Here is a 27,736-nt window from a genome sequence, read left to right as displayed (position 1 = left end):
AGAAAATAAAATGGGATAATTGCTTTTTGGCTTATGTACCATGTTAGTTATTCAGTTTGTAGTCCGGAGTTCCTAACCATTGGCAAGTTCAGAGGAAGTAGAAATAATATTTCTGTTTATTTTGGAGTTCCTTCTTTTTCTGTCCCACACTTTTCTCAGCATTAGCTCCAATTGTTTTAAATAAAAATTGAGTGATAGTTATGGTTAGAGACTTGGTAATAGTGCCTTCTCCTTTGTTCTGGCTAGTGGAAGTGTTTAATAAGTTAGTGGTTGGGTGAATGTTAGTTAATACTTGAAACATAAGGAGAAGGTAAAAGACTATTTTTTGCACATGAAGCTGAGTAGATGAAATACATCTGCTGTAAGTTTAAATGACTTCCTTTGATTAATTGGTTTTTCTATAATTTCTAAGCTGTGCTTTAGACGGTATCTTGAACAATAGTGTCTAGTTTACAGTGAATAATCTGAGTAGCGTGCACAAGCACATACTTGTTTAATACGTTTAGGTTCCTTGGACATTCATGTAAAAACTCCAAAAAATCCTCTGCCTTTAAAAGTTCATGAGATTAGTATTTTATTTAGATACAGGTGGTCCTCCATTTACAACAGTTCATTTAGCGACTGTTCAAAGTTTTTACACTGGAAAAAGTGAGTTATGACCATTTTTCATATTTACAACCATTACAGCATCTCCATGATCACATGACCAAAATTGAGACGCTTGGCACCTAGCCCCTATTTATGGTGGTTTCAGTGTCCCGGAGTCATGTGATCACCTTTTGCAACTTTCTGACAAGCAAAGTCAATGGAGAAGCTCAATTCACTTAACCATCATGTTACTAATTTAAGAACTGCAGTGATTCACTTAACAACTGTGGCAAGAAAGGTCGTAAAATGGGGCAAAACTCACTTAACAAATGTCTCACTTAGCAAGATAAATTTTGGGTTCAGTTGTGGTCATAAGTCCAGGGCTACCTGAATGTAAATTTAGTCTGTGGTTGGTAGGAATCAACATCAACCTGATGACACATAATCAGCCAATACAGGTTTTGTTGTAATGTAATCATATTCTCTTGCAAGTTTTATTGTAATAATATTAAAGCTTAAATGTATAGCCACATGTTATGAATTATAGTTAGAATCTACAAAGAGTAAGCAATAACTCCTCTTAAGTTAGAAATTCAAAATTCTGTGAGCTTGTTCTTCGTATTTGGTTACTTTAGGTAAAAGTCCTCCTGAAGTGATTTCTGCAAACACATTTGATGAATGTATAAACTGGTCTAAAATATTAACATGCAGAAATGCTGTTAGCAATGTAAATCAGCTAATGCATAGCTTTGTACTCTGAGAAGAATTAAAACAAATGTTTAACAAACCAGAAGTATATATCCTGTATATATCTAAATATACTTCAAGTAAGTAAATATAACTAAATTCTTTAGTATAGAAATAAAAACCAATACTAAGTCACTTACAACATTAATTTTCTATAATTGTTACTTTTAGGTTATGTACTCTTTTCTAAGTAAATATACCAGTAACATTTTTATGAAAGTTTAAACTGTATTCAGTTGTTCTAATCACCACTTTACATTTCATTAACTTATAAATTGGGAAAAGTAAAATCAGTTTTTAGTTTTATATTACAGTATGTTCTCATCTGTAATCCCAATATTCTAAACTATATTTTGAAATAGCACTGTTAAATATATTCAGAAAACTGAAAACTAATTTCTCTGAATATTGTAAAGTTTATATATCTATTCATAGGTATGCACACTTACAATAAGCCACTGAAGAACTTTTTTTTTAACTTTGATTATGAACTTATCCTGAAATCAAGTAAAGACTTTAAAATATGTTTATAGAAAACAGTGGAAGCATTTAAAAATGTGTATGTTGTCCACTAATGATTAAGAATAAATTATATGGAATTGGATTTAAAAACAAAGAACGGTAATTTATATCCAGTCTCTTATTTTATTATAGCTGACCAGAAATGCATGGATGTAAATGCATTGACAATTAAACTGATCTGATTGGCAACTAGATAAAGCCATGATATATTTTATCACATGGTGTCATATCAGTTTGGCAAGTGACAAGCAAACCTGTTACCCTAGAAATCTTTTGTTTTCCTCTCCTGATCTTCAAAGAGCAATCTGTAGGAAGGAAGATATTCAGATATACTAGGCCATTTCTGATGGAGACTTTAAGAAGACTGGGTTTTTTGTGGAGGGAGTGCAATATAAAATCTCATGCCTTGTTTGAATGGTAAAAGATTATTCCTAATGACAGATATATCTTCCGCTATTGCTGTTTCAAAAGATTTGGTCATAGTGTTCAAAAGATTTTTTCCCACCCTCTAAAGAGGTTGTTCGCTGGCAAAATAAAGTAGATTGGACCAGGGATGAAACCTAAAAAATTTTCCCTACAGGTTCGGTGGGTGTGGCTTAATTGTGGGCGTGGCTTGGTGGTCAGGTGACTGAATGGGCACGGCCAATAATAATAAATAATAAAATATACAAACTTGGGAGCGCACCGGTCAACCTTCTTTAAAAATAGAGGCCCCGGTCTACTAGCCGCCTACAGCGCTGATCAGCTGTAGTGCGGCCCTTTGAAGCGCTGCGGCAGTCATTTAAGGCTATTTGTAGCTATATCACCACCGAGAGCTTCTGTTCTGTCCCCCTACCTCAGTCCGGGAGGCACATGAAATGACTCAATTAGCCGGCAATTTAGTCCACAGAGCTATCAGCTCTGGCAGCAAACCAGCAGGCGTCTACCAAGATTTTCTTTTATCTTCCTGGATGCTGGCGTGTCAGAAGCTCGTTACCGGAGCAAACCAGGAAGTCAGGAACAAAACAGCAATCCAAGCCAAATGCTAGGTCAAATAGTTCAGCTCAAGTTTTCTCCAGTCAGTTTGATTTGTCCGTCAGGAAGTAGTAGAGCAGCCCCTCCTGCTTTTATACCCTGTGGGGTGTGGCTCCGTGACTCAGCACTTTCTAGGCCTGCTCCACCCCTTCTTCTGTTGTTCCCACCCCTCTTGTCTACGAAACCTGGGATATAACCAGGACTGATTGTCCACAGCTGGGTCTGGGAGCATTGCCTGGGGCGGGGGGGAGATACAGGAGACAGAGGCCTCGTTACTTTCTCCACCTGGCCTGCCTCTGGCTCCTGGAGCTGAGCCAGAGAGCCTGCTCTGCGGAGCGGAGCCCTGACTCCTGATGGCCCTTCCCCCTCATTCTCTGAATCACACTCTGGCAGGGAGCCAGGCCTGGAAGGGGGGCTGGAGCCACAACAGCTTCAGAGACAGAGAAGAGAAACAGCGAGGCGTGGGTGGTGGTGGGGGCAGGGATTTTTGCTACCGGTTTGCCGAACTACCCGCCCCCATCGCTACCAGATCGCGCAATCAGGTCCGAACCAAGAGCATTTCACCCATGGATTGGACAGTAAAAATTGATTGTGGAAATGCTTTGTTTTGACTCTGTGATATTATTTAAAACAAAAAAAAACCTATCTGCAGCCCACAGATCTTTTTTTTTTTTTTTTTATTCAAAAAGTTTTACAAAAAATTTTTCCCCCTTTCCCCCCTCCCTTCGCAACCCCCCTCCCCCCCCCCCCCCCGACTTCCCGGAACGAGCACAAGGTATAGTTAAAAATAAAACAAACATATGCTAAAAAATTTTCGTCCCAACTTAATTGTACCCCTACAATCATCAATTCTAACTTCCCCAAAAGCAATCAAAATAATACATCATAATCATTCAAAACAGTCTGATAACTCTTAGTCTGATATCTACGTTGAATATAGTCAATCCATTTTTCCATTCCTTTAAGTATCTTTCTTGTATTGTCTTTCAAAAGGCTGATATCTTCGCCATCTCAGCCAAATTGGCAACTTTCAATATCCATTCTTCTATTGTTGGTACTTCTTTTTTCTTCCAATATTGTCCTATTAGTAATCTTGCTGCAGTTATTAGATTTAAAATCAATTTAGTCTCAATTACTGTACAATCCGTAATAATTCCCAACAAGAAAAATTGCGGCAGGAACTTTATCTTCTTTTTCAGAACATTTTGTAAAATCCACCAAATTTTTATCCAAAAGGCCTTTATGTCCTTACAAGTCCACCAAATGTGAAAATATGTAGCGTCATCACAATTACATCTCCAACATTTTGCTTGCATTTCTGGATACATACACGATAATTTTTTAGGATCTAGATGCCATCTATAAAACATTTTATAAAAGTTTTCCCTCAGATTCTGTGCCTGCGTGAATTTAACATTTCTAACCCAAATTTTTTCCCACGTTTCCAATAATATTGGCTCCTGAAAGTTTTGTGGCCATTTTATCATACAGTCCTTTACCAAGTCCCTTTCAGAATCTATTTCAAGTAACACATTATACAATCTCTTTATATGCTCCTGAGACTGATTTCTAATTTGCTTTACCAAATTTCCCTCATTCTGCTCTATACCAATTTTCTGATCTCCCTTCCATCTAGCACGTAGTTGCTCATATTGAAACCAAGTATAATTTTTCCCTTCCTCTCTTAATACCTGCAGAGATTTTAACTGCAAATTACCTCTTTCAGTATACAAAAGATCTTTATATGTAATCATTTCCTGATTCTGTTCTATGTTTATATTTTCTACTGTATGTCTAGGACTTGCCCATATAGGAACCTTATAATTTAGTTTATAAGAGTATTTTTTCCAAACACGCAGAAGGGCATTTCTTAGCACATGATTTTTAAAAGCCTTATCCACTTTTTTGTCATAAATTAAATATGCATGCCATCCATATAGCAAATCATAACCTTCTATATTCAAAATTCTGTCCTCTGTTAAATTAAACCAATCACTTATTGCAGAGAACAGCTGCTTCATAATATAATTTAAAATTAGGCATTTTTAAACCTCCCCTTTCCCGAGAATCTTGAATTATTTTCATTTTAACCCTAGCTTTTTTACCTTCCCATATAAATTTATTAATTCCCTTCTGCCATTCCTCAAGATTCTTATCTTTCTTAATTATTGGTATCATCTGAAAGAGGAATAAAAATCTAGGTAAAACATTCATTTTAATAGCAGCAATTCTCCCCAGCAATGATAATTGCAATTTTTTCCAAACAATCAACTCCTTCTGAACTTTTTGCCATAAAACCTCATAGTTATTCTTATACAATTTCACATTTGACGACGTAATATAAACCCCTAAGTACTTAACCTTCTTTACAATTTCAAATCCTGTTACTTCCTCTAGTTTTTCTTTCTGTTGTCTGGCCATGTTTTTTGTTATCACTTTTGTCTTTTTCTGATTTACCTTAAACCAGGGGTGTCCAAACTTTTTTGAGTGAGGGCCAAATACAGAAAAATAAGCAAAGGCCCAGGCCACCGGGGGGGGGGGGGAATGGGCGTGGCTTATTTTGGGGTGTGGCTTGGTGGTCATGTGACTGGTGGGCGTGGCTAACTGCTCATGTGACTGAGTGGATGTGGCTATGGGCATAGAAACTACTCAGAGGGCTAAAAAAAGTAATTTTTGACCAGTCCTCACACTTATAACCATCCTCACATTTATGCCCATTGCAGCATTTTTAACAACCATATCACTCATTTCACAACTGCTTCTCTTCACCACGGTTACAAGATAGGGTGCAAAATGTAAAGATAGTTGTAGGTGTGAGGACCAGTCAAAGTGTGAGGACAAGTCAAAATAACTTTTCAGCCCTCTGAGTAGTCCTTATGCACAAAATGCTGCAACAGGCATAAATGATGACCGGTCATAAGTGTGAGGACTGGTCAAAGTGTGAGAACCTGTCAGAAATCACTTTTTCAGCCGTCTGGGTAGTCCCTATGCACAGTTTAGGCTTAAGTATACCATATGTGTGTGAGTTATATATATGTGCGTGTATCTCTATGTTTGTGTACGTGTGTTTGTGTTATGTTGATTTTAATGTAATATTTTTAAATATAATTATTCAGAAAGGCATGCGGCTGGACAACAAACAGTATATAAGCCTAGTAAATTAATGTGTGGCCGGGCCACACAAGAGGTGACATATTGACACATGATTACTGTGTGTATTTCTAACAGAGATCAAGAACTCTGTGTAGGACCAAACACAGTCTGATGTAGTCTGATGCCAAACTACATCCTCAATTTGCTGTGTCTGAGTCAAGACGGCTTTTACGTCCACCCTGTTGCAAGCTGCGGACGTTGTGTTTTACAGGAATATGAAATGGGGGTACTTTCTGCAGTCACACAACCGCTACCATGCAAAGACAATTTTGCCTGAGTTTTCCCGCTATCAGCCCTGTGTCAGCCTTACAAAAACCCATGTTCAGAGACCCTGGTGTGACCTCAGAAGGTGGCTTCTGTAGACCAAGAGTAAGAAGACACCTTCAGTGGCACCTCAATTGATCCAGTCACAAAATTGCACTACGGACTACTGTTTTATACTTTTGATTATACTTTTCTTTGCAAATGTCAGCAAGGTGATTGATAAAGGAAGTAACGTACAATACTTTTTTTCTTGATTTTCTTGACTGCGCGCCCAAGTGGGTCTTTCCAGGCCGCTTTAAGCGACCCTGGTCTGCGTGGAAAAGCGTCCCTGGCCACCTGGGCCACGTGACAGCTCCAGGCGGCAATCCGCGTCCCGTGTCATCTTTTTGCCTACGGGAAAACTTTTTTTCCTTGCTGCCTCTTGCGCGGCGCATTCTTGACTGGCGGGGAAAAGCGGCGCGGGCTGCTCGCTGCCCACCCCCCTTCAGTCCCCATCCCCACCTCCGGCAAATCCTTTTGTTTTTCCACGCCGCGTCTCCCCAACTCCTTCCTTGCCTTGCTTAAGTCGCCTCGCTGGAGGCTCCGACCCGCCTCCCTTCGTTATTCCCTGCCCGAGGAAGGCGAGACAGAGCTGCTGGGCCGGGCACGCCAGCAGCCTCTTCGCGCTGCCGCCGCCTCCCTTCGTTATTCCTGCCCGAGGAAGGCGAGACAGAGCTGCTGGGCCGGGCACGGCCAGCAGCCTCTTCGCGCTGCCGCCTCCCCGCCTCCCTTCGTTATTCCCTGCCCGAGGAAGGCGAGGCCAGACCTGCTGGGCCGGGCACGGCCAGCAGCCTCTTTCGCGCTTGCCGCCGCCTCCCCCGCCTCCCTTCGTTATTCCCTGCCCGAGGAAGGCGAGGACAGAGCTGCTGGGCCGGGCACGGCCAGCAGCCCCTTTCGCGCTTGCCGCCGCCTCCCCCCCCCTCCCTTCGTTATTCCCTGCCCGAGGAAGGCGAGGACAGAGCTGCTGGGCCGGGCATGGCCAGCAGCCTCTTTCGCGCTTGCCGCCGCCTCCCCCTCCCTTCTATTCCCTGCCCGAGGAAGGCGAGGACAGAGCTGCTGGGCCAGGCACGGCCAGCAGCCTCTTCGCGCTGCCGCCTCCCCCTCCCTTCGTTATTCCCTGCCCGAGGAAGGCGAGGACAGAGCTGCTGGGCCGGGCACGGCCAGCAGCCTCTTCGCGCTGCCGCCTCCCCCTCGCCGTTATTCCTGCCCGAAGGCGAGGACAGAGCTGCTGGGCCGGGCACGGCCAGCAGCCTCTTCAGCTGCCGCCTCCCCCCTCCCGCCGTTATTCCCTGCCCGAGGAAGGCGAGGACAGAGCTGCTGGGCGGGCACGGCCAGCAGCCTCTTCGCTGCCGCCGCCTCCCCCCTCGCCGTTATTCCCTGCCCGAGGAAGGCGGGGACAGAGCTGCTGGGCCGGGCACGGCCAGCAGCCTCTTCGCGCTGCCGCCGCCTCCCCCCTCGCCGTTATTCCTGCCCGAGGAAGGCGAGGACAGAGCTGCTGGGCGGGCACGGCCAGCAGCCTCTTCGCGCTGCCGCCTCCCCCCTCGCCGTTATTCCTGCCCGAGGAAGGCGGACAGAGCTGCTGGGCCGGGCACGGCCAGCAGCCTCTTCAGCTGCCGCCGCCTCCCCCCCCTCCCTTCGTTATTCCCTGCCCGAGGAAGGCGAGGACAGAACCCCTCCTCACCTGTTTCTCGATGGCGGCCCGAGGAAGGCGAGGGTAGAACTGCTGGGGGCAGGCACGGCCAGCAGCCTCTTTCCCGCTCGCCGCCTCCTCTGCCCCCTCCCTTCATTATTCCCCGCCCATGGGAGGAGCGAGCCAGAGCTTAAAAGGGCCATTTTAAATTATACTTCCAGAATTTGCTGCGGGCCAAAAAAAACTGACCCGCGGGCCGCAGTTGGCCCGCGGGCCGTAGTTTGGACACCCCTGCCTTAAACCCTGAAACATTCCCATATTGATCAATTATTTCCAACAAAGATTTACTAGAATTTATAGGGTTTGTTAAAGTAATCACCAAATCATCTGCAAAAGCTCTTAACTTATATTCATACTGTCTAACTCTAATTCCCTCTATCTCCTTTACTTCTCGTATTTTATCCAATAATGGTTCTAGAGTTAAAATAAACAATAATGGTGATAAAGGACATCCCTGTCTTGTTCCTTTCGCAATCTTAAAAGGTTCTGTTAAGCTACCATTGATTATAATCTGTGCTGTTTGCTCTCCCTAAATTGCCCTAATTATTCTTAAAAAACCATCTCCAAATTGCATCTTTTCTATTAATTTAAATAAAAAATCCCAATGCAATCGATCAAAAGCTTTCTCTGCATCGAGAAAAATAAATGCTGCTGGAATAAAATTTTTCTTTTCTAAGTACTCCAGTAAATTAACAATCTGCCTAACATTATTCCTCATCTGTCTCCTTTTATAAATCCAGATTGATCATTATGAATTCTTCGCTGCAGAATCAACATTAATCTATTAGCTATTATTTTAACAAAAATCTTATAATCATTATTTAAAAGTGAGATTGGCCTATAGTTCCCAGGTTTAGAACAATCCTGTTCCTCTTTTGGTATCAATGAAATAAAAGAGGTTCTCCATGAGGGGGGAATTCCCCCTCCTAGTTGTATCTGATTAAATAATTCCTTAAGTGGACCTAACATCTCATCCTGTAAATTCCTATAATAACTAACTGTGAGCCCATCTGTACCAGGAGTTTTCCCCATTTTTAATTGTTTAATTACCAAAATAATTTCCTCCGAGGTTATAGGCCGATTCAATTCATCCGTTTGTTCTAAAGTTAAATTTTAACCTTATATTCCTTCAAATAATTATCAATATCCTATTCAATATATTATCTTTAAGATATAAATTTGTATAATATTCTAAAAAAGCTTTTTTAATTTTATCCTGTTGATATCTCTCTTTACCTTTGTATTCTATTTTTTCTATAGTACGTTGTTTTTGTCTTTTCCTTAAAGTATATGCTAACCACCTACCAGGTCTATTTGCGTTACAAAAAGTATTATGTTTGGCATATTGTATATTTGTTGCCACCTGATCAGCCATTATCATATTAAATTGGTTCTGTAGTAACTTTATTGCATCTTTAAGTTTTTGATCATGTGGATTATGTATTAATAATTGTTGTTTCTTATAAATTTCCTCTTCTAAATACCTACGCTGTCTTTGTTGCTTATTTCTCTGTCTATTATTAAGATATATTAATACACCTCTCATAAAGGCTTTACTGGAGTCCCAAACCATTTCTATCGATGTTTCATTATTCAAATTATAATCAAAAAATTCTTTCATCTGCTTTTTACATTGATTTACATTATCCTGATATCTAAACAAATTTTCATTTAATCTCCAAGTTCTTCTACCCTCTTTTCCATATTGCAATTCCATCCAAACAGGACTATGATCAGACAAACATCTTGGAAATATCTTAGTTTTCTTCACTCTAAAAAGCAAATCATTAGAAATTAAAATAAAATCAATACGTGAGAAGGATTGATGCCTATCAGAGAAAAAAGTATAGTCTCTTTCCTCCAAATTTCGCAGTCTCCATACATCTCTTAATTCAAAATCTTCTATCATATCAAAAAAGGATTTAGGCAGCTTTGCATGTGCAGGTATCTTCTTGGAAGAAATTCTCTTGTCCTTTCGTGTATCTATTACTCCATTCCAATCTCCCAATATAATGCACGATTTATAATCCCATAGATTCAACTTATCATATAACATTCTATAAAATTTTTCTTGTTGCTGATTGGGTGCATATATACCAAGCAAGAGAGTCCTTTTTGTTTCTATTGTAAGTTCAATAGCAATATATCTTCCGTGAATATCTGCCTCTATTAACTTGGCTGGTATATCTTTTCTCAAATAAACCACTATGCCATGTTTTTTCTCCAAAGCTGAAGCAACAAAATGTTTACCTAACTTTGAGTTTATTAGGTACTTTTGATCTGATAATTTAATATGCTTTCTTGTAAGCAAATAACATCATTTTAAATTGTTTCAAATAATGAAATATTTTCTTCTCTTCTGAGCTGAGTTCAAACCATTGACATTCCAAGTCAAGATTTTATTTGCCATTACTGGGCTGCTGAAGCCTTTGAGCAATCAACTGAAGATCGTCCTCCCGTATCTTCGGCCGTGCTCCTCCCACCGCTTCTGTAGCAGAATCCTGAACTTTACTTTGAGTTTGTTGCTCCTTTTCTTTACGCTTAAGGGCTCCCCTCGTCAGTCTTTGTTCTTGTGGTTGTTCCTCAGATGGTAACATCACTGGAATCACCTCAGCTTCCACACCCATTTGAGTCTCTTGAATTCTTTTTTCTATTATTTCTATTTCAAATTTCAGCACTGTAGAAAGAAAATCTTTGGCCTTAAGCACTGTGTCAATACGATATCTCCTTCCCTGATAATACACTGTCAAGCCAACTGGAACCTCCCATCTAAATTGAATCTGGTATTTCTTAAGTTCTTGAGTGAAAAATGTAAAGTCCTTTCTATCCCTTAACATCTTGGGAGGAATCTCTTTCAAAACCTTCAACTCCTGTTCCCCTATTTTCAAGTTTTTCTGAAAAGCAACTTGCAAAATTTGATTCCTCACTGTTCTTTTCAAAAAATAAACCACAATGTCTCTAGGAAGTTTCTTTTGCCTAGCAATCCAAGAATTAACTCTATAAATTTTGTCAATTTGATAAGCAACCTCTTGTGGATCAAGTTCAATAAATTCAGCCAGAGCTTCTGATAAAATTTTTTTTAAATCTTCCCCTTTGTCCTCATTCAAACCTCTAATTCTCAGAGCTCCTTCCATCATTCTATACTGCATCACCACCACTTGATCTTCATTTTATCCAATTTGATTTGCATTCCCCCCATTCTATTTTCTATTTGTTGATTTGACTGAACAATTTCTTGCACCTCCTCCTCCACCACCTCCAGTCTTTTTGCCAAACCTTGAAAAGCCATCAAGATATCTTCTCTTATTTTTTTATTATTCTCTTTTATTTCTTCTCTTATTTTCTCATTATTATCCATAATCTCCTTAAACCTTTCCTCAGACACTTTCCCTTGCTCTTTAATCAGATCTTCTAAAGCTGGTTCAGAACCCCTTCTGCCCCCAGTCTTAGGTGGTTTAGTAGCCATTTCAGTTTTAAAATTCACAAAATATAAGTCTAGAAACTTCTCTTTTCCCCTTTAAGTATAGGAGAGCTCAGTTCACTTCATTAAAATCCACACATAACATTTCTTATCTTCTTAGTTGGACAGACTGTTTAAAATTCCATTCGTCACTTCACTCCCGTTCAGGCGCCATCTTTAAGAGTCAATTAGAACAAAGGGAAAAAAATTTTTCTCTTTTTTAGAAGGTAGAAGTCAGGAAGTCAAAAATACTTGCAATCCAATAATTGTCCGCTGGCACTCATTCCGTCTGCTTAAAGAGATCCATAAAGATAAGACAATTAGCAGAGATGGACACTTTCTTCTTTTCCTGCTTTTGCAGGAGCGCACTGAAGTCGGAGAATGGCAGGAATATTTATGGGACCCATCAACCCTTCGAAGCTCTGCTTAATTAAAACAAAGCCTCTGGGGAGGTCTACCAACATTTCCTGCTGCTCTTATCTTTCCTCTTTCATCCAGAGAAAAAGATTAAAGCCGGCTTTTCCTGGCTTTTACGATGTTCAGTGCGGAGCCCCTTTAATTAGGGCTCAGCGAAGAGGTGGAGCCACCCGGAAGTGAGCCCACAGATCTTTAATGGTCAACAGTTGTATTTATATAAAAGTGATGTCTGCATGCATGATCAAATTGCAAAACTATTTTTTTTTTTTTACATTGAGAAAGGCACTTTCTGTAAATTGAGAAAGGACACTGAGCAAAAGCACTTACTGGGAAATTTTACTTTGGTATGATGTCAGACATGCAGCATTATGGAAGTTTTATATTTTGGTTATTGGATAACTGCTCGGTTTCTTAATGGGTAAATGCATGTATTATCAAATTTGTAATACACAGTATTAAAGCACTCGGATGTAATATATTCCTCCTTAAAAGGGAAGATTTAAGTGTTGAATTGCTTCCAGGGGAAAAATTCTGGCAATACTGCTGTTTGAAGAGCCAGGTCAAAAGTGGGCAACATGTTTTCATATGCGTTCTACAGAAATCACGCTCTGCAGGACTTCAGCAGCAAACCATGGAAACATTTCTATTGTCTGGTGAATAAACAAAAACTGCTTATAAATTTTAATTTACAAAGAAGATGAACCACCCTTTTGTTCTCCTCCATCCCACCTCTCTCACACACATGCACACATCCCATTAAAGAGAATAACTCCAAAATCCACATTCCTTTTTTTGTAATGCATTTATCCTAAGTTAGGAAAAAAATCTTCAGTGTGTACAAAAGCCTGCCAGATTAGTATTTGTGGGATGCAAACCTGCACATTTGAGTGCATAAATTCAGATTTCATTGTGTTGGAAGAAATGTCCATCTGGGTTCAGTTCATCCGGGAAAAAGACACTGGAAACATGGAGACTGCTTGGAAAGATGGTTTAAATGGTGGACAGGTTCACATGATTTGAGTTCCTGAACAGAAAAAGGACGAGATACTAAGCATGCCTTGGTTTTAAGCTTTTTCTGAGCTTTGAACTTCCAGGGGCACAGGAAGAGTATCCTGATTGGTTGTCAGACTCCCAGGGGGTGGGGGGTCTTAGCTAGCCTTGCTGGTTGATTTAATCTTCCCAGGTGCCATGTGGTGAGTTTCTGTGGCTAGATGGGTCCTATTGTGATGCAGATGATGGTCCATTGACAAAGGTGGGGAGAATGAGTTTCTGCCTCTGACCCATTGACAAAGGTGGGGAGAATGAGTTTCTGCCTCTGACCCATTGACAAAGGTGGGGGGAGGCAGGAAGCTGGGAGCTGTTTTGTTCTCCATTTCTCATCCAGGGAAATATAAAATTCTGCTCTTTTTACTATTTTCTAAAATATTTCATTCTTCTAGGAGAGGGGTGGGTGCTAACTTCCTACAATTGAAAATTTTTTAATGTTTTCACATGGAATTAAATTTTTGAATTATTTTCTTTTTTCTTAACCAACAAACACCTTTCTGCTGAAATAATGACTATAGAAAAGACAAGTATTCAGAGCAGCTTCTGTTTTATCCTTTGGACCCATAGGATGAAGGAAGTTGAAATAGATCAACAGCTTGCTATTTTGAAAGAAAACATTTAAGCAGGACTTTTTGCATTACAAGAGATATTAGTTCTGTGACTATTTGGAATAATTTACTGGAAAACAATATAGATATCTGCTTTCCCATCAGTACATGCTGACTCTCTTCAGTGAGTTTCACTTTCTGGATTCAAAGGGAATTTTAAAGTACCACATTCATCAAAAATTGGTGTTCCTAGATTGATTTCTGACATTGCTTTTTACTTGATAAAAGAACAAATTATTAAGTATGCAAAATCAGGTCAGGCCCTTGAAAGGATGGGAACTTTTTTTTTAAAGGGAAGAAAGACAAACACATCTCAAGTTCTTTTTTTAATTGCCCTTACATTGACAATGATTATTGTATTTGGTGGTTTGCCATACTTTTCAGTGAAATTTTCCTCAAGAATTGACAGTTGAAGTTTATGGCTACTATGTTTTCATATTGAGGATTAGGAAATGGGTGCCCTATCTTTTTTTGGCTAATACTACGGTATTTTAAAGGTTTTCACTGTGATGGCTTGAGTTGAATTTCTGGTGGCTTACAGGAGTGGTGTGCAGCTGTTAGAATCCAAAACAGGAAAAGTGCTTCAGAAAAGACAAAGTCATCCTTGCTGCACCTGTGGCTTCTCCTTAACAAAGGCACACCCTTTCGTGCATCCTACACTACCCAGGAAATGATGTCATGGCTTTAAGGAGGCGCTATCTGGTGCAATGAGTATGCCCACACCCCCTCCAAAATACCTTTTCTGCATCTGATCCAAAGAACATCCATAGATTACAATTTAGAGAAATACGGAGCTTCATGTCCTGAACAAATTATTACAGCATTTTATGGAGCTGGGTACTCCATTCTTGACACTTCAGTCTGAAAGGTAACTTAAGAATTGTAAAGCGGTAAGGTTTCTATGCATAGATTTTTATTTTTCATTTATGCTTTAGAATTGATTATACTAGACTTCACAAGAGGACGATTTGTGTATGCTATGGGAAAAAATTAGGGCCATCTAATTATTGCTATAATAAAAGAATCAAATTTTCAAACCTTACTGTATGTAATTGCTAGAATTATTGCACACTAAATAAAGTATTTTCAAGAAAAAGGCAATATTTTTTTTAAAAAAGGAAATTACTTTAATATATATCATTTTGGTGACCAAGCCATCAAAATCTGTGTTTTAAAACTTTTTGATGCTGCATATATCATGGTACATCTTAAGGATGTCTGTGAGACTACATGTGCAAATATCCCTAGATAGGTATCTAAAAGTCTTAATTCAGATGGTATGTTGGTGAGCATTGAAAAATGTGACCAGAAAATGTGTTTGCGTTTCAGAGTCCTAGCAGTATTTTATTATTGTCTTTCTAGATTAATCTATACATTTCTCTCTCTGGACTGTTAACCAAATAATATAATTTTGCATTTAATTAATATTACATAGTGAGGGCATGTTTCAAGATCATAACAATTTCTCTTTAAAATTGTTTTTCCTTTTTTATGTAAAAGTTACTTTGGCTTAAATAGTCTTGCTTAGCTTATTCCATAACACTTAACAATTCCTTAGCTTTCATGTTTTATAATTTTTCCTTAAATTACAATCTTTGAATAGCAATAGCAGTAGCACTTAGACTTATATACCATTTCATAGTGCTTTACAGCACTCTCTAAGCAGTTTACAGAGTCAGCATATTGGCCCAAACAATCTGGGTCCTCATTTTACCAACCTCAGAAGGATGGAAACCTTGAGCCATTGAGAATTGAACTTGTGGCTGTCAGCAGAATTTGCCTGCAATCTTGCATTCTAATCACTGCCCCATCCTGGTCCTTCTATTGGTGATCATAAGGTATGTTTAATAAGTTCCAAAGCAATTCTAATTTTTTATAATTAAATTAGCAAAATTTCAAACATTCAAATTGGCAACCTCAGGGCCATGGTATTTTTGAGTTTTCTATTTCATTAGTTAGTACAGAGTCATCTCTTCCACTGACGTTGCTGTCCCTTTGGCCTTATTTAATCTTTGTGTTGCAGTAGGTGACTCAGATAAGAGACTTCCCCTGGGACAGGATAGATTGTAAGGAAAGGAATCTGTCCTGTTCCTTTGCAGTTATCTTCCTATATCCTTCCTTTGCTGAGAATAATTTGTGCAGAATTCCTGATATCTGATCCTGTGCTGTACGATAAGGCAGACAAGAGTGATGCTACTAGTTTGATATTTATCTTATACCATATTTAAAAATAGCTTTTACCTCAGTCATAGGGTGACCCCTGGAAGGGAGAAGCTTGAGTGGTTATCTAATTTGTCCATGCAAGATAAGATTCCATTGACATTAAACAGCCCTGGCAGAACTGTTCTTAATCCATTTTAATCTTACTGTTTGATTTTAGCCTAAATACATATACATCAGTAAAGCTTCCTTCTTCCACTTAAAACTTGGAGAATTCTCCATGCTTAAGTCTAGTGGAGAAAGGATGGAACTTCTCATCTCTCCATCAATCAACTTGACCATCTCAAAAAAGTAGAGGAGAGAAAACTTTGTTTTGCCAAGCCAATTGGTCAAAATTATTGTTGTATTTTCAATAAAAGCCAGAAGCCTACATTTTTCTGTAAGCCAGACATAAGATTTCTTGTCTTTCCCAACTATTATGCAACCCAAGCTACTTTCTTTCTAGTTCATGTGATTTTGTAAAAGTACTTGCATGACTAATTTACATATGGCATATAATTTAGATTGTCCTATGATGTCAAGCTTTTTTTAGGCCACTAGAAGGAACAAGAAGCTAACATTTATGAAATGTTATACATGTACTGCCTTAGATTTATATCAGAGCCACTCATTGGATTTTTTAAACATTTGTGGCATGGACTCATTCCATTCTACACATAGTTAGATCCAGTTTTATTTAGCATGATGAGCACTTGTGTGACTACAAGAGACTTAAGTCCATAATTTTGCATCATAATCAGGTAAGCTTAGAGATTCGCTTTGTGAGCTGTATGTTTTGTATATTCTCCAATTCATATTACAGTCGCTCTGTAATGGACAGAAGAAATAACCTTGAGGAACGGAGTGCAGCCACAACCAAGACAACAATCAGATAAAAGAAATCTGAATCTGAAATAGAAATAGAAATCTGAAAATCATCTCAGACATGATCTATTTCTTATGAAGATAAACTGAAGAAGTGGGAAAATGCCTTTGGACTTGCAAGATTCTGTTACTCTTAACAAAAAATAAAAGTATTAATTTACATTTGTTTGTTTTCCATATTTGGTCTATCTTGGAGGGCTCATATCCCCATTTCTTATCGGCAATTTTTGCAAGTAGAAAGAATATACACATATACATACATATCTCTACACACACGCTTGGGTTGTAAGCTTGATTTGTTAGACTAATGATCATGACATAAAATGGATTGCTTGAGCTATTACTGGTTAAGCAGATTGTCTTTTTTCATTTGCAAAATTCCTCCGTAGGTGCAATTCCAGAAAACGTATTTGAAAATTGCAAGTTTATCTGTGGCTGTGAAAAAGTCACTCGATATCAGCAAAATTTTATCGTGCAGGATCCCAATGCGGCTTTAGCACTACTGAGAGTTCTTAGATTGAATAAAGGTTGAATAAAAAGTAGTGATTATTTTATTTTGATTCAAGTCCTCTTGCTGTTTAAGGCTTAATTTCTTAGGTCATTCTTCCAGCTGTTCCCATGACGAAAAAATCCTCTTAAAAATACTATCATAAATTCCTATATGGGCAAGCCCCAGACACGCAATAGAGAATATAAATATAGAACAGAAACAGGAAATGATTACTTATAAAGAACTTTTGTATGCTGAAAGAGGTAGCTTGCAATTAAAATCTTTACAGGTATTAAATGAAGAAGGGAGGAAATATACTTGGTTTCAATATGGGCAACTAAGCCCTAGATGGAAAGAAGATCAAAAAATTGGTATAATGCAAAGGGAGGAAAATTTAATAAAGCAAATTAGAAATCAGACCCAGGCACATATAAAGAGATTATACAATGTGTTGCTTGAAATAGATTCAGAAAAGGATTTGGTAAAGGACTGTGTGATAAAATGGGCACAGAATATTCAGGAACCAATAATGTTGGCAACATGGGAGAAAATCTGGGTTAGAAATGTTAAGTTTACACAAGCACAGAATCTAAGGGAAAATTTTTATAAGATGTTTTATAGATGGTATTTAGATCCCAAAAAATTATCATGTATATATCCTGATATCCAAGCAAAATGTTGGAGATGTGAGTGTGATGATGCTACATATTTTCATATTTGGTTGACCTGCAAGAAAATTAAGGCCTTTTGGATAAGAATTTGGTGGATTATTCAAAATGTCTTGAAGAAGAAGATGATAAAGTTTCTGCCGCAATTTTTCCTTTTGGGAATTATAACGGATTGTACAGTGACTGAGACTAAATTGATCTTGAACTTAATAATAGCAGCAAGGCTTGGACAATATTGGAAGAAAAAAGAATTACCTACGATAGAAGAATGGATATTGAAAGTTACTAACTTGGCTGAAATGGCAAAAATCTCAGCCTTTTTGAAAGAATACACAGGAAAGATACTTAATTGAATGGAAAAAATGGATTGATTATTTACAAAATAGATATCAGATTAAGAGATATCAGATTGCCTTTGAATAATTAGGATGTATTATTTTAGAAAGTTATGGGGGAGGTTAGGAAATGAAAAGACTTGGATGAGGCTAATTGGATTAGAAGGGAAAATCATACTCTATGTTTGGTTTATGTGTAACAATACCTTGTGATTGACCCGGGAAGCGGGGGGGGGTTGAAGGGAGGTGGGGAGGGGGTTTTGAGGGGGGGAAATGTTTGTTTTTTTTAAACTTTTTCAATTAAAAAAAATACTACTATAAATTCAGGGATGAAGCAGTTGGTAAGAAAGCAGGACCAATGCTGGCAATTTTCTGAGCAGGCTGCTCTCTCACAACTTTACAAGATCCACTGTAAATCATCAGTTTAAAATTTACCTCTGCTTCTTTGCTTGAACAAATGTCAGTTTTTATAGTTTATATTACTAGAGCAGGACACCCATGAGGTTAATGGAACCTAATTTTAAATATAGAACAAAATCAATGACCTGCAATTTGTAATTCTGTGTTTTAAGGAAGTTACGTTTGAAAAAGACATTCTCTTCAAAATTTTCTACTTAAGATGGGCATGTTTCTTAAATGTATTCATATATTTAAAAACAGATTCTAGTTTTTTAATAATGGTGCTCCTAGAAGCCTTAAGGCTGTCTTCTAACGAATGGGCATTTTAATAAGAAAAATGAGCTCTTTGGAAAACACTTTTGACCCCCAAGATATTTAATTAAATAATAAAAAAATCTTTTTTATTTCATTTTTTTCTCATTTTAACATTATATATCACATTAAAGAAATTGGTGGCTAGTTAATTCCTATATTATCAGAGATTTGAAAATTGATTATTTTCCATACATAAATAAGAATTTGAATGTACTTTTCCAATTTGATTATGCCGTCCATTTGCTTTTTGACAGTGGCCAAGAAATTGTATAGGCATAGCTATAATTGTTTGATTGACATATAAATGTTAAAATGTAATTATTGGTAAATTATTATTTTTATATTTTTTGATTAAAGTGTCATTGTCTGGTCCCTATATATACCTTACATAGTTGCATATATGTTTATTCTAAAAAGTTTTTTTAATTAATAATTACAGTTTCTATCACTTTAAATTACATTTATTGCTACAAGTAATTGAACACCATCCCAAAAGAAATTAACAGATGGGGCTTTCATTTTTCTTCCCTTGCAGAAAACGGAAATGAAGGTTCATAGGCACACACAATTTTGCCTCATTTGTTTGCTGACATTTGTCTTCCATCAATGTCACCATTGTCATGAAGGTGAACATAGCCACAATGACTGTCAGATCTCTGAAAACCAAAGGACCGAGCCTGAACCAAGTAAGGAAGCTGAAGTTAAACAGAAATACTACATTGAAAAACTCTTTAATCGTTACGGTGAGAATGGAAAGTTGTCGTTTTGTGGCCTGGAGAAATTGATGATAAGCCTTGGCCTTGGAGAAATTAAAATAGTAGAAATAAATCATGAGGACATTGGCCACGATTATGGTTCTTACTTAGATGTACTAGATACACAAGAAGGAAAGCATTCTCATTCCCACAACCATCCTCATTCCCATAATCACCCAAGCTCAGAAAATCAGACTGCAAACGAAGGGTCTGGCAAAAGGAGCCAGAAATGTGATCCAGTGAAAGAAGTTACAGAATCATCTTTGAAGCCTGATGGTACACATGCTCATGACTCTAATAATCACAGACATCACAAGCATCATCACCGCCGACATGCACATCGCCACCTGGACCATAACAATACTCATCAGTCTCACAATGATTCCATTAACCCCAGTGATCATGGGGAACCAAGACATGAGCCTTCCACAGAGACCAATACTACTCAGGAACAGCCTGAAAAAAAACTGCCTAAGCACACGAAGAAATGGCGGAAAAAGAAGAACAAGGAAGTTTCAAGAGTTACAGCACAAGATTTTACTCGCAATCATGACTCAAATGAGCAAAATGATCATAATCATGTCCACAAAAATAACCATGTGCATGATGCATCTTTCACACATGCACATTTTAATGAACAAAATAATGATCATTCAGCTACTCATGGACATCAAGATCCAAATCCTGCCAGTGGGGATGGGTATCGGCATACCAGCAAACGAGAGGCACCTGATAAACAAATCAGCACGGGGAAGCATGCTAATCACAAGAACCATAATGAAGACGAGCATTCTTCTGAAGAGGTGTGTATGAGTCCAAAAAGAACATGATGAATCTTTAAGAAAAAGTAGCCTTCCCCAACTTTTTGCCCATCAGAGCCAGCTGTTGTGCTGATTTATGTATGTCAGAAGTTGCAATTCTATATAATTGTGTGTAACTAAGGAAGAACTAGAGAGCCAGTTTGGTGTAGGGGTGAAGGCATCAAGTTAGAAACAGGGAGATGGAGTTCTAATCCTGCCTTGGCCACAAAGCCATTTGGGTGACCTTGGACCACCCAACTTTCTCCATCCTAGAAAGCAGCCAAAGACAAACAACTTCTGAAAAACCTTGCCAAGAAAACGGCAAGGATTTGTCCAGTCAGTCTCTGAGAATTGGACACAATTGAATAAAAGGGGAGGGGATCTATATAAGGGTTTATATAGCTTATACCAGTAGATAGATATTTGCTTTATAGGGCATTATTGAGCATGACTGATATTTAATAAAGAAGGGGAAATGCTTATCTACGTAGATAATTAGGTTATCCCAGGATAAATCCAATGTATTTTTTATTTATTTATAGGACCAATAGATTTTTGTACTTTCTTCCTTGATGAACTGGTTAACTTACTAATATTGTATGCTTTTTAAAACATGCAAGGCAAATATTTAATCATCCTTGGCTGGTTAAAATGAAATGTCATTTTAGTCAGCCAATGATGAAATACTGTTTACATTACTGTTCCCAGGAAGGATTTTAATATGCATGAACATTTTCTGAATTTAGGTTTACTCTTTTAAAATTCTTCGTAGATGTAATGAATAAAAATTCAATTTCCACTCCAGAAAATACAACAGATAGTTTATTCAGCATTTCATTTCCCCAGCTCCTTCAGTATATGATGGTTCATGGGCTAGGTAGCAGTTCAAATTACAGAAGAGACCGTGTAATTTTATGAGACTTGAGTAACTAAGTATGCCTTTAATGGTGGGACCTGCTTAATTGTTTTCCTAATTTGTTTGCAGTGCTTAAATGTCACACAGCTGCTAAGCCATTATGGTCTTCACCCCAGTTCTCCAATTTCTCCCAGCTTGTTTACTTATCTGTGCCCTGCGTTGCTGTATCAGATTGATAGGCGACTTTGTATTGAACATTATGAAGACCTGCATTTTGAAGACTTGAACAAAGGAAACAATGTGTCTCTTGGGAATGTGGAGAAAACCGGTGCATCAGGTGAGGAAAACAGTAGACTGAAAGATTTGTGGGTTTTCAGATTAGTTAATTTAATTTCATTGGATGTAAATAGCTACACAAAATCTCCTTAACTTGATCAGGCCAGTTCAAGTAATAGAAGCAAAGCAGCCTACTTTGTTAGTTATTTGGGAGATCCACTTGAGTTCCTAGTCATAATTCTTCATATATTGTATCCACTGATTGAACTCCATTTTCTTGCTTATATTGATCTTCAAGGCAACTGGGCAACATTTATTCCCTGTGTGGCTGTTTTTTTTAAAGACTTCCAGTTACTGTGCTATAACATTAGCAGTCCAAATTGTGGTTGATCCTAGAATACCCATTGTTGCCTATTTGCAGAATTATTCAGAGTATTACCTATTATAAACGTATACAATTATAATATGGCCTTTTTTACAGAAGCAACCATACCATAAAACCTGAGGCTTTATTTATTAACCTCTGGCTAAAGTGCAGACATGAAATTCCTGTATTTAAATGTCTGCCTAAGACAGCTGCTTGGGAATGGCCTGTAGCTTTGCTATACATATAAGATTTCCTCCATGCAAATGCATGTTTATTTAGTTTTGTATGGACCTGGTAAAAATCACTTCCAGTGAACCCTTATAGGGAACTTTATAATGAACCCACACACTCTACTGAAGAATTAATGAGTAATTTTGTGAGTATCACCTCTTAGTCGAGATAACAACAGGCAGATATTTTGGTTGAGGCTGAAGGCTCCATTCTCCATTTTATACTACTTTTAAAAAAAAATATTCTAACTGAAAACATTTAATTGGAAATCTGGGATGCTGCAAAGTGTAACTTCATCTTTGTACTTTATTTTTGTGTCCAATAACGCTTTGAGCCCAGTTTTGTATCCCAGAGGCATTCCTAAAAGATAATTGATCAGGAGTTGCAATCAAATGTTGTATTTGAAATTCTGTTGAACTGATCCAGGAAAGAAAGGAAGATAAAAATAAGCAGAGTTGAGAATGAATGTCCTGGGAGATTAGATGGGACGGCAGAGTACAGCCTCTACTTTCATTTAAGGGCGTGGTTTCTGATTTGCCACATACATGTCGTGTTCTCGGCATTGGAAATATGCCCACTGGTCCGAAATGTTTGAAGCTTTATGTGCTACAAGGGCAATTATTCTTAAGGAAATTTTAAAAATGGGCAAGGTGTTGGTTGCACCCATGCTGTTCAGTAGAAAGCTCTCTCCTTAAAGATAATCCAATTATTTCAACCCTATGGAATAAAGAAGAGGTTCGAAGGAGAGGTGATGCCATCTACTCAGTAATGGCCATTGAAACTTGGCCATAGAAGGCAAGGACAAAGTTGTAAAAATTGCAGTCTGGCATGTCCATTTTATACTGAAAAGGATGTGAACCACCGAAAAGGATGTGAACCCAAAAGGACATCTTTTGATACCCTAGAAGATGTAAAATTAATCTGGGAAAGACCTCAGATACTGGAGGTGCCATTTATGTGAAGTGGATGTTTGAAATATGGCAGATAAGTTGCTTGATAATGGGGAAATTAAAACACTTTTTGCTTTTTTAAAGAGGTATTTTATTTGTGGACCTTTCTCTTCATAGATATTCATAGATTCCCATGAAACTGTCAAATGATGAATGATAACGTTTGTTTTAAAGCTGGCACAAATAATACAGCTATAGAAGAAGCTTGGAGAGGATTGCCCTTCCTTTGAAAGTAACAGTTGTTAATAATGAGTGTTGATTAGTTTTCCAGATATTTATTAGCATTCTCTGAAATAATACTCCAAATGAGTATGCATGGATATATATTAATTATTGTCAAAAATGATCTGGTAATTATTTTTAATGACTGGAAACATCATTAAGAAAATGTAACATGTTGTATATAAATCTCTTGTAGTGATGCATCATTTCCTCTCTTACTAACTTTATTCAAGGATTCATAATACTATTTATTTATTTATTTATTTATTTACATTTATATCCCACCCTTCTCCGAAGACTCAGGGCGGCTTACACTGTGTTAAGCAATAAATAATACTAAATAATCATTACACTGTATATATTAGCAAATAATTATTTTGTCTTGGTAATCTTGTTTTAGCCGGATTTTGACCCTAGTTTAATTGCCAGTAGAGTTTATGGAAAAGTTGCTAGGCATTTTCTGTCAATTAAAATGTTGAAAGTGACTTTGTGTATGCTTTAAAAAAGGTCAAGAAAACCTATTAGCTTGTATATGTCTTTAAACCAAGCTAATTAGAACCTTTCCATTGATAACTACTTCTTTTTTGAAAGAAGTATTTTTCTAACTAGATGATGAGGCACCAATGAATAAATAATCTCAAAGACCTGCAACACCATAAGATACCTAATTTGCGGGGAGAGGGAACCAGAGAGGGAAGCAGTTTATTTAAAGGTAGTGCTTCTGAGCACAAATCAAATTATCTTCAGGTTATACAAGCGGCACTTGTCCATTCTAATTAAGAAGCTGTCTGGTTTCTTCTGGACATAAAAGATGATCTTTGATACAAAGACTTCTCCAGTTTCCTAATTATTGTTTCAAAAATTGTTCTGATCTGCAAGTTTAAAAACAAGATTACAAGGATATCTGATGCCCTTGAAGCAGATTGATCTTTCAGGCTCATAATTTCCTGCAAGGATGACCATTGGTCTTACTGGTGAGGAATGATGGCAGCTGTCAGTCAACATATCTGAAAGGCTTCAAGTTGGAAAATCTGCACCAACATAGTGCTTCAGTATCCCTTCTGTTATCATTTGCAGAGGTGTCAGTTTTTCCTGATAATTTTTTTTTACCCTTTGTTCGTGTTTCTGCTTCATCTTTCTCCTCTTTCCATCAGTCCCTGTATTTATATCTTCTCTCACCATCCTTCTCTCTCTTTTTATTCCATCATTCTTTTGCAAACAGTTTGTTTTTCCTAGTATATATCTTGGGAAAATAAATGTAAACTTGCTAGATATAAATAGCTTTGATTCAAAAGGTGCTTTATAAGGCTGTATTTACATTCTACACTTAATGTTTATGTTACTGTTGAACAAAAACTGCAGAATTGGCCTTGGGGGATTTAGTTAAATCGAGATGCTGTGCTTATGAACTTACAGCTAAATCCTTAGAAGATCAGGACCAGTGTTTCCCCAGGTTTTCTAGGAGAAAAATGCCAGAGCAGCAGGAAATAGAATGTTACACCTCAGACATATTAAATATGTTCCTCTCTCCCACTGTTCAGCTTTTGTGAGACAACTTTCTTTTTTCAGCACAAGAAAGCAATTTTGAAGTCAAACAAAAGCGACTGGGTGACTTTAGGCCAATCACTTTCTCTCCTTCCAACTCACCTCACAGGGTTGTTGTTGTGAGGAAAATAAGAGGAAGAATTAGGTCTGCTCACCGCCTTGAGTTACTTATAAAATAATACAGGTCAGATTTCAAAAAATAAAATAATTATATAGACTGGTGCCTAAACTTAGACTTGAACTGCCCATTAGATTGACTCAAGTGACATTGGCTAAGTGAAGCCTTTTTCTTTTATGTATTTTCGATAATGTGTAGGATCAAATGTATTTATTCATTCTCCAAAGTGAGTGGAAGAACATTGAAGCATGTAATTTGTAGCAGAAGCCCCATATGAGCCATACCTGCTTCATAAATCTGGGAGATCTGTCTTTGACTCGGCTTTCTCTTCCTTTCTTTTCCTTTCTCTTTCTTTCCTTTCCTTCCACCAGCAACAATGCTTATATTGCATTCTATTTTGACAATTGAATTCTATTTTGATGAATTTCATGCATGTATTTACACTTTTTCTGGAGACAGCTAACATGTAAGGAAAAGATATTCAGCAGAGCAACAGTGTTGCATTGTTATTAGTACAAGAGGCATATTTGATAAATAGAGGAGAATTTCACACATTTGACAACACAGATTGTGCTACACTAAAAGACATCTTGTATGTCTTTGCTTAGAAATTCCAATATAGTACCCTGAAGTCCTTAGGAGGTGGTCAGTATGTGAAAATAATGAAAATAATATAAATTCACTAGTCAGTGATCTGGGTTGTTGTGTTAGCTTTACAGTATTGAAATGCACACTGATGAACCCATTTAGAGGAAAGATATTCAGTATTATAATAAAATTATAATTTAACTATGCGTTTCTTAAAAAATCTGTTACGTAGTCCGTATATGTTAGAAAAGTACATAATAAGTCATAAAAATGGTTTGTATTTTATTCAAACATACAATAAAATAGTTATATTTTAGCTGAGCATTTTTGAATAATGTTTTCTTTTGATATTTGTAATTTATTGATTTTTTGTGTGGTTTTTCTAATTTACATTTTTCCTTCTTTTCACAGCCTGGATCTGTGGCATCATTTCTATCACAGTTATAAGCTTATTGTCTTTGCTAGGCGTGATTTTGATTCCTATAATCAATCAGGGATGCTTCAAATTTCTCCTCACCTTCCTGGTTGCTCTTGCTGTAGGAACCATGAGCGGAGATGCACTACTTCATCTGCTACCACATGTAGGTTCAGTCTCATTCTGGGGCTCATGCCTTCATTTACTTGTGAAACATCTGTTTTCAAGCAGAGATGGGTAGATAGACTGAAAATAATGCCTTTAAGTAGAGGTTGGGTTTTGTGTATCTCACTTGTTTTTGAAAAGTTGGAAAGATGTGAACAAAAAGCCTGGGTACCATAGCAGTTATATCTATTCAACAAATAAGGGATATAGGCCAGTCAGCAAGAACCAATTGTGAGCCTCCGACGTTTGGAAAAAGTTAGGCACAGTTGAATTAATAATTCTTATCTTGCTGTCTCAAAAACTGCAAGTGAAATCTGTTAATAAATAAATCCTTAAGGCTTCACAATAGAGAGTACACTTGTAGCATCACAAAATCATTTATCCAAGATATTATTTGGAATAGGCATATATAGCCCAAAACTATTTTGTATTTGCTTGTGAGCTCATTTCAAACTGTCAAGGACCATCTAACTTACCATCTAACCTACAGGACCATCTAACTTACAGGAATATTAGACCAATTTGACCTTTGTCGTGCTTGCTTTTAAGGATAAGAATGATAATGAACTCGGTATCGCTGTTTTGTAGCTGAGAAACACATCCTTCCACATCGTTTGGATTTGGCTTTCCACTGGGAAATGTTTTGTGCATAACTTCATCTTTTTCTGTTCATTAGTCCCAAGGAGTCCACAATCACAGCCACCACGATGGCCAGGGGCACCAACACGAGCACGAGCACCAGCATCTGCACGGCCATCCCCACGACCATGGAGGATCGGTTCAGAACTTCCTAGAAGAGTATGATGCTGTACTGAAAGGACTTGTGGCCCTTGGAGGGATTTACCTTTTGTTCATTATCGAACACTGCATACGAATGTACAAACACTATAAGAAACAAAGGGTATGTTTTGACAAATCCAGTTTTCTAAGATATAATAAGATTGCACAGTAAAGAAAACGGATAGGAAGGAATAGGTATATAATTTCAGTTAGTCAGTTAGCTCTTGTTGCAGTCATCTGACAGAAACCTGTTAAATTTATTTTTGTATTGAATCTCCATCCTCAAGTTTGCTTGGTCCCCAAAAGTGGATAATAATATATTGGAGAGTTGGGAAGAAATCTGGATTCAAACACTGAAATCTGATTCAGAGTACAGGTACTTCTTGTTTAGTTATACTGCCTCGTTTATTGACCATTCAGTTACAACAGTGATGAAAAAGTAATCGTGTGACCAGTCTTCACATTGCAGGTCTGTAAAAGCAAAGGAAAAGTGAAGTAAGATCATAAATACAGTCCTGGTTTAATTTAGTGACCGTGTTGCTTAACAGCCAAGCTGCTGATCCCAATTCTGGTCACTAAATGTACACTGAGAGCATATGTACACTGAGAGCATATGCACCAAGACAAATTCCTTGTGTGTCCAATCACACTTGGCCAATAAAAAAAAAAATTCTATTCTAAAGAAGAACAACCTTGTGATATTTCTTGAGAGCAGTTAAGGCAGACATGTTTTTCTCTGGCCTTACACATGTAATCTTCAAAGTTACATGACATGAATGAAGGGGACTTACAGTGGGTCCTCGTAGTTGCACCTATTGCAGTGTCCCC

General features: G+C 37.8%; 1 protein-coding gene across 3 annotated transcripts in view; it reads left to right on the top strand.

Annotated features, from left to right (window-relative positions):
- SLC39A10 (solute carrier family 39 member 10) overlaps positions 1-27,736 on the top strand; it is a 54,987-nt gene that overhangs the window by 12,879 nt on the left and 14,372 nt on the right. For 2 of the 3 annotated variants that reach the window (XM_058188349.1, XM_058188338.1), the window contains exons 2-5: positions 19,376-20,398; positions 21,381-21,588; positions 25,960-26,129; positions 26,805-27,029. In XM_058188349.1, coding sequence (XP_058044332.1) covers positions 19,385-20,398; positions 21,381-21,588; positions 25,960-26,129; positions 26,805-27,029 — 1,617 coding nt within the window. In that variant the 5' untranslated portion in view covers positions 19,376-19,384. Of the gene's footprint in view, positions 1-13,222; positions 15,388-19,375; positions 20,399-21,380; positions 21,589-25,959; positions 26,130-26,804; positions 27,030-27,736 lie in introns of those variants that run through there. The other variant, XM_058188344.1, reaches the window with a different exon arrangement.

Source organism: Ahaetulla prasina, chromosome 1, assembly GCF_028640845.1.
Source record: "Ahaetulla prasina isolate Xishuangbanna chromosome 1, ASM2864084v1, whole genome shotgun sequence".
NCBI classification, from domain to species: domain Eukaryota; kingdom Metazoa; phylum Chordata; class Lepidosauria; order Squamata; family Colubridae; genus Ahaetulla; species Ahaetulla prasina.
This window is presented reverse-complemented; position numbering and strand designations above follow the sequence as displayed.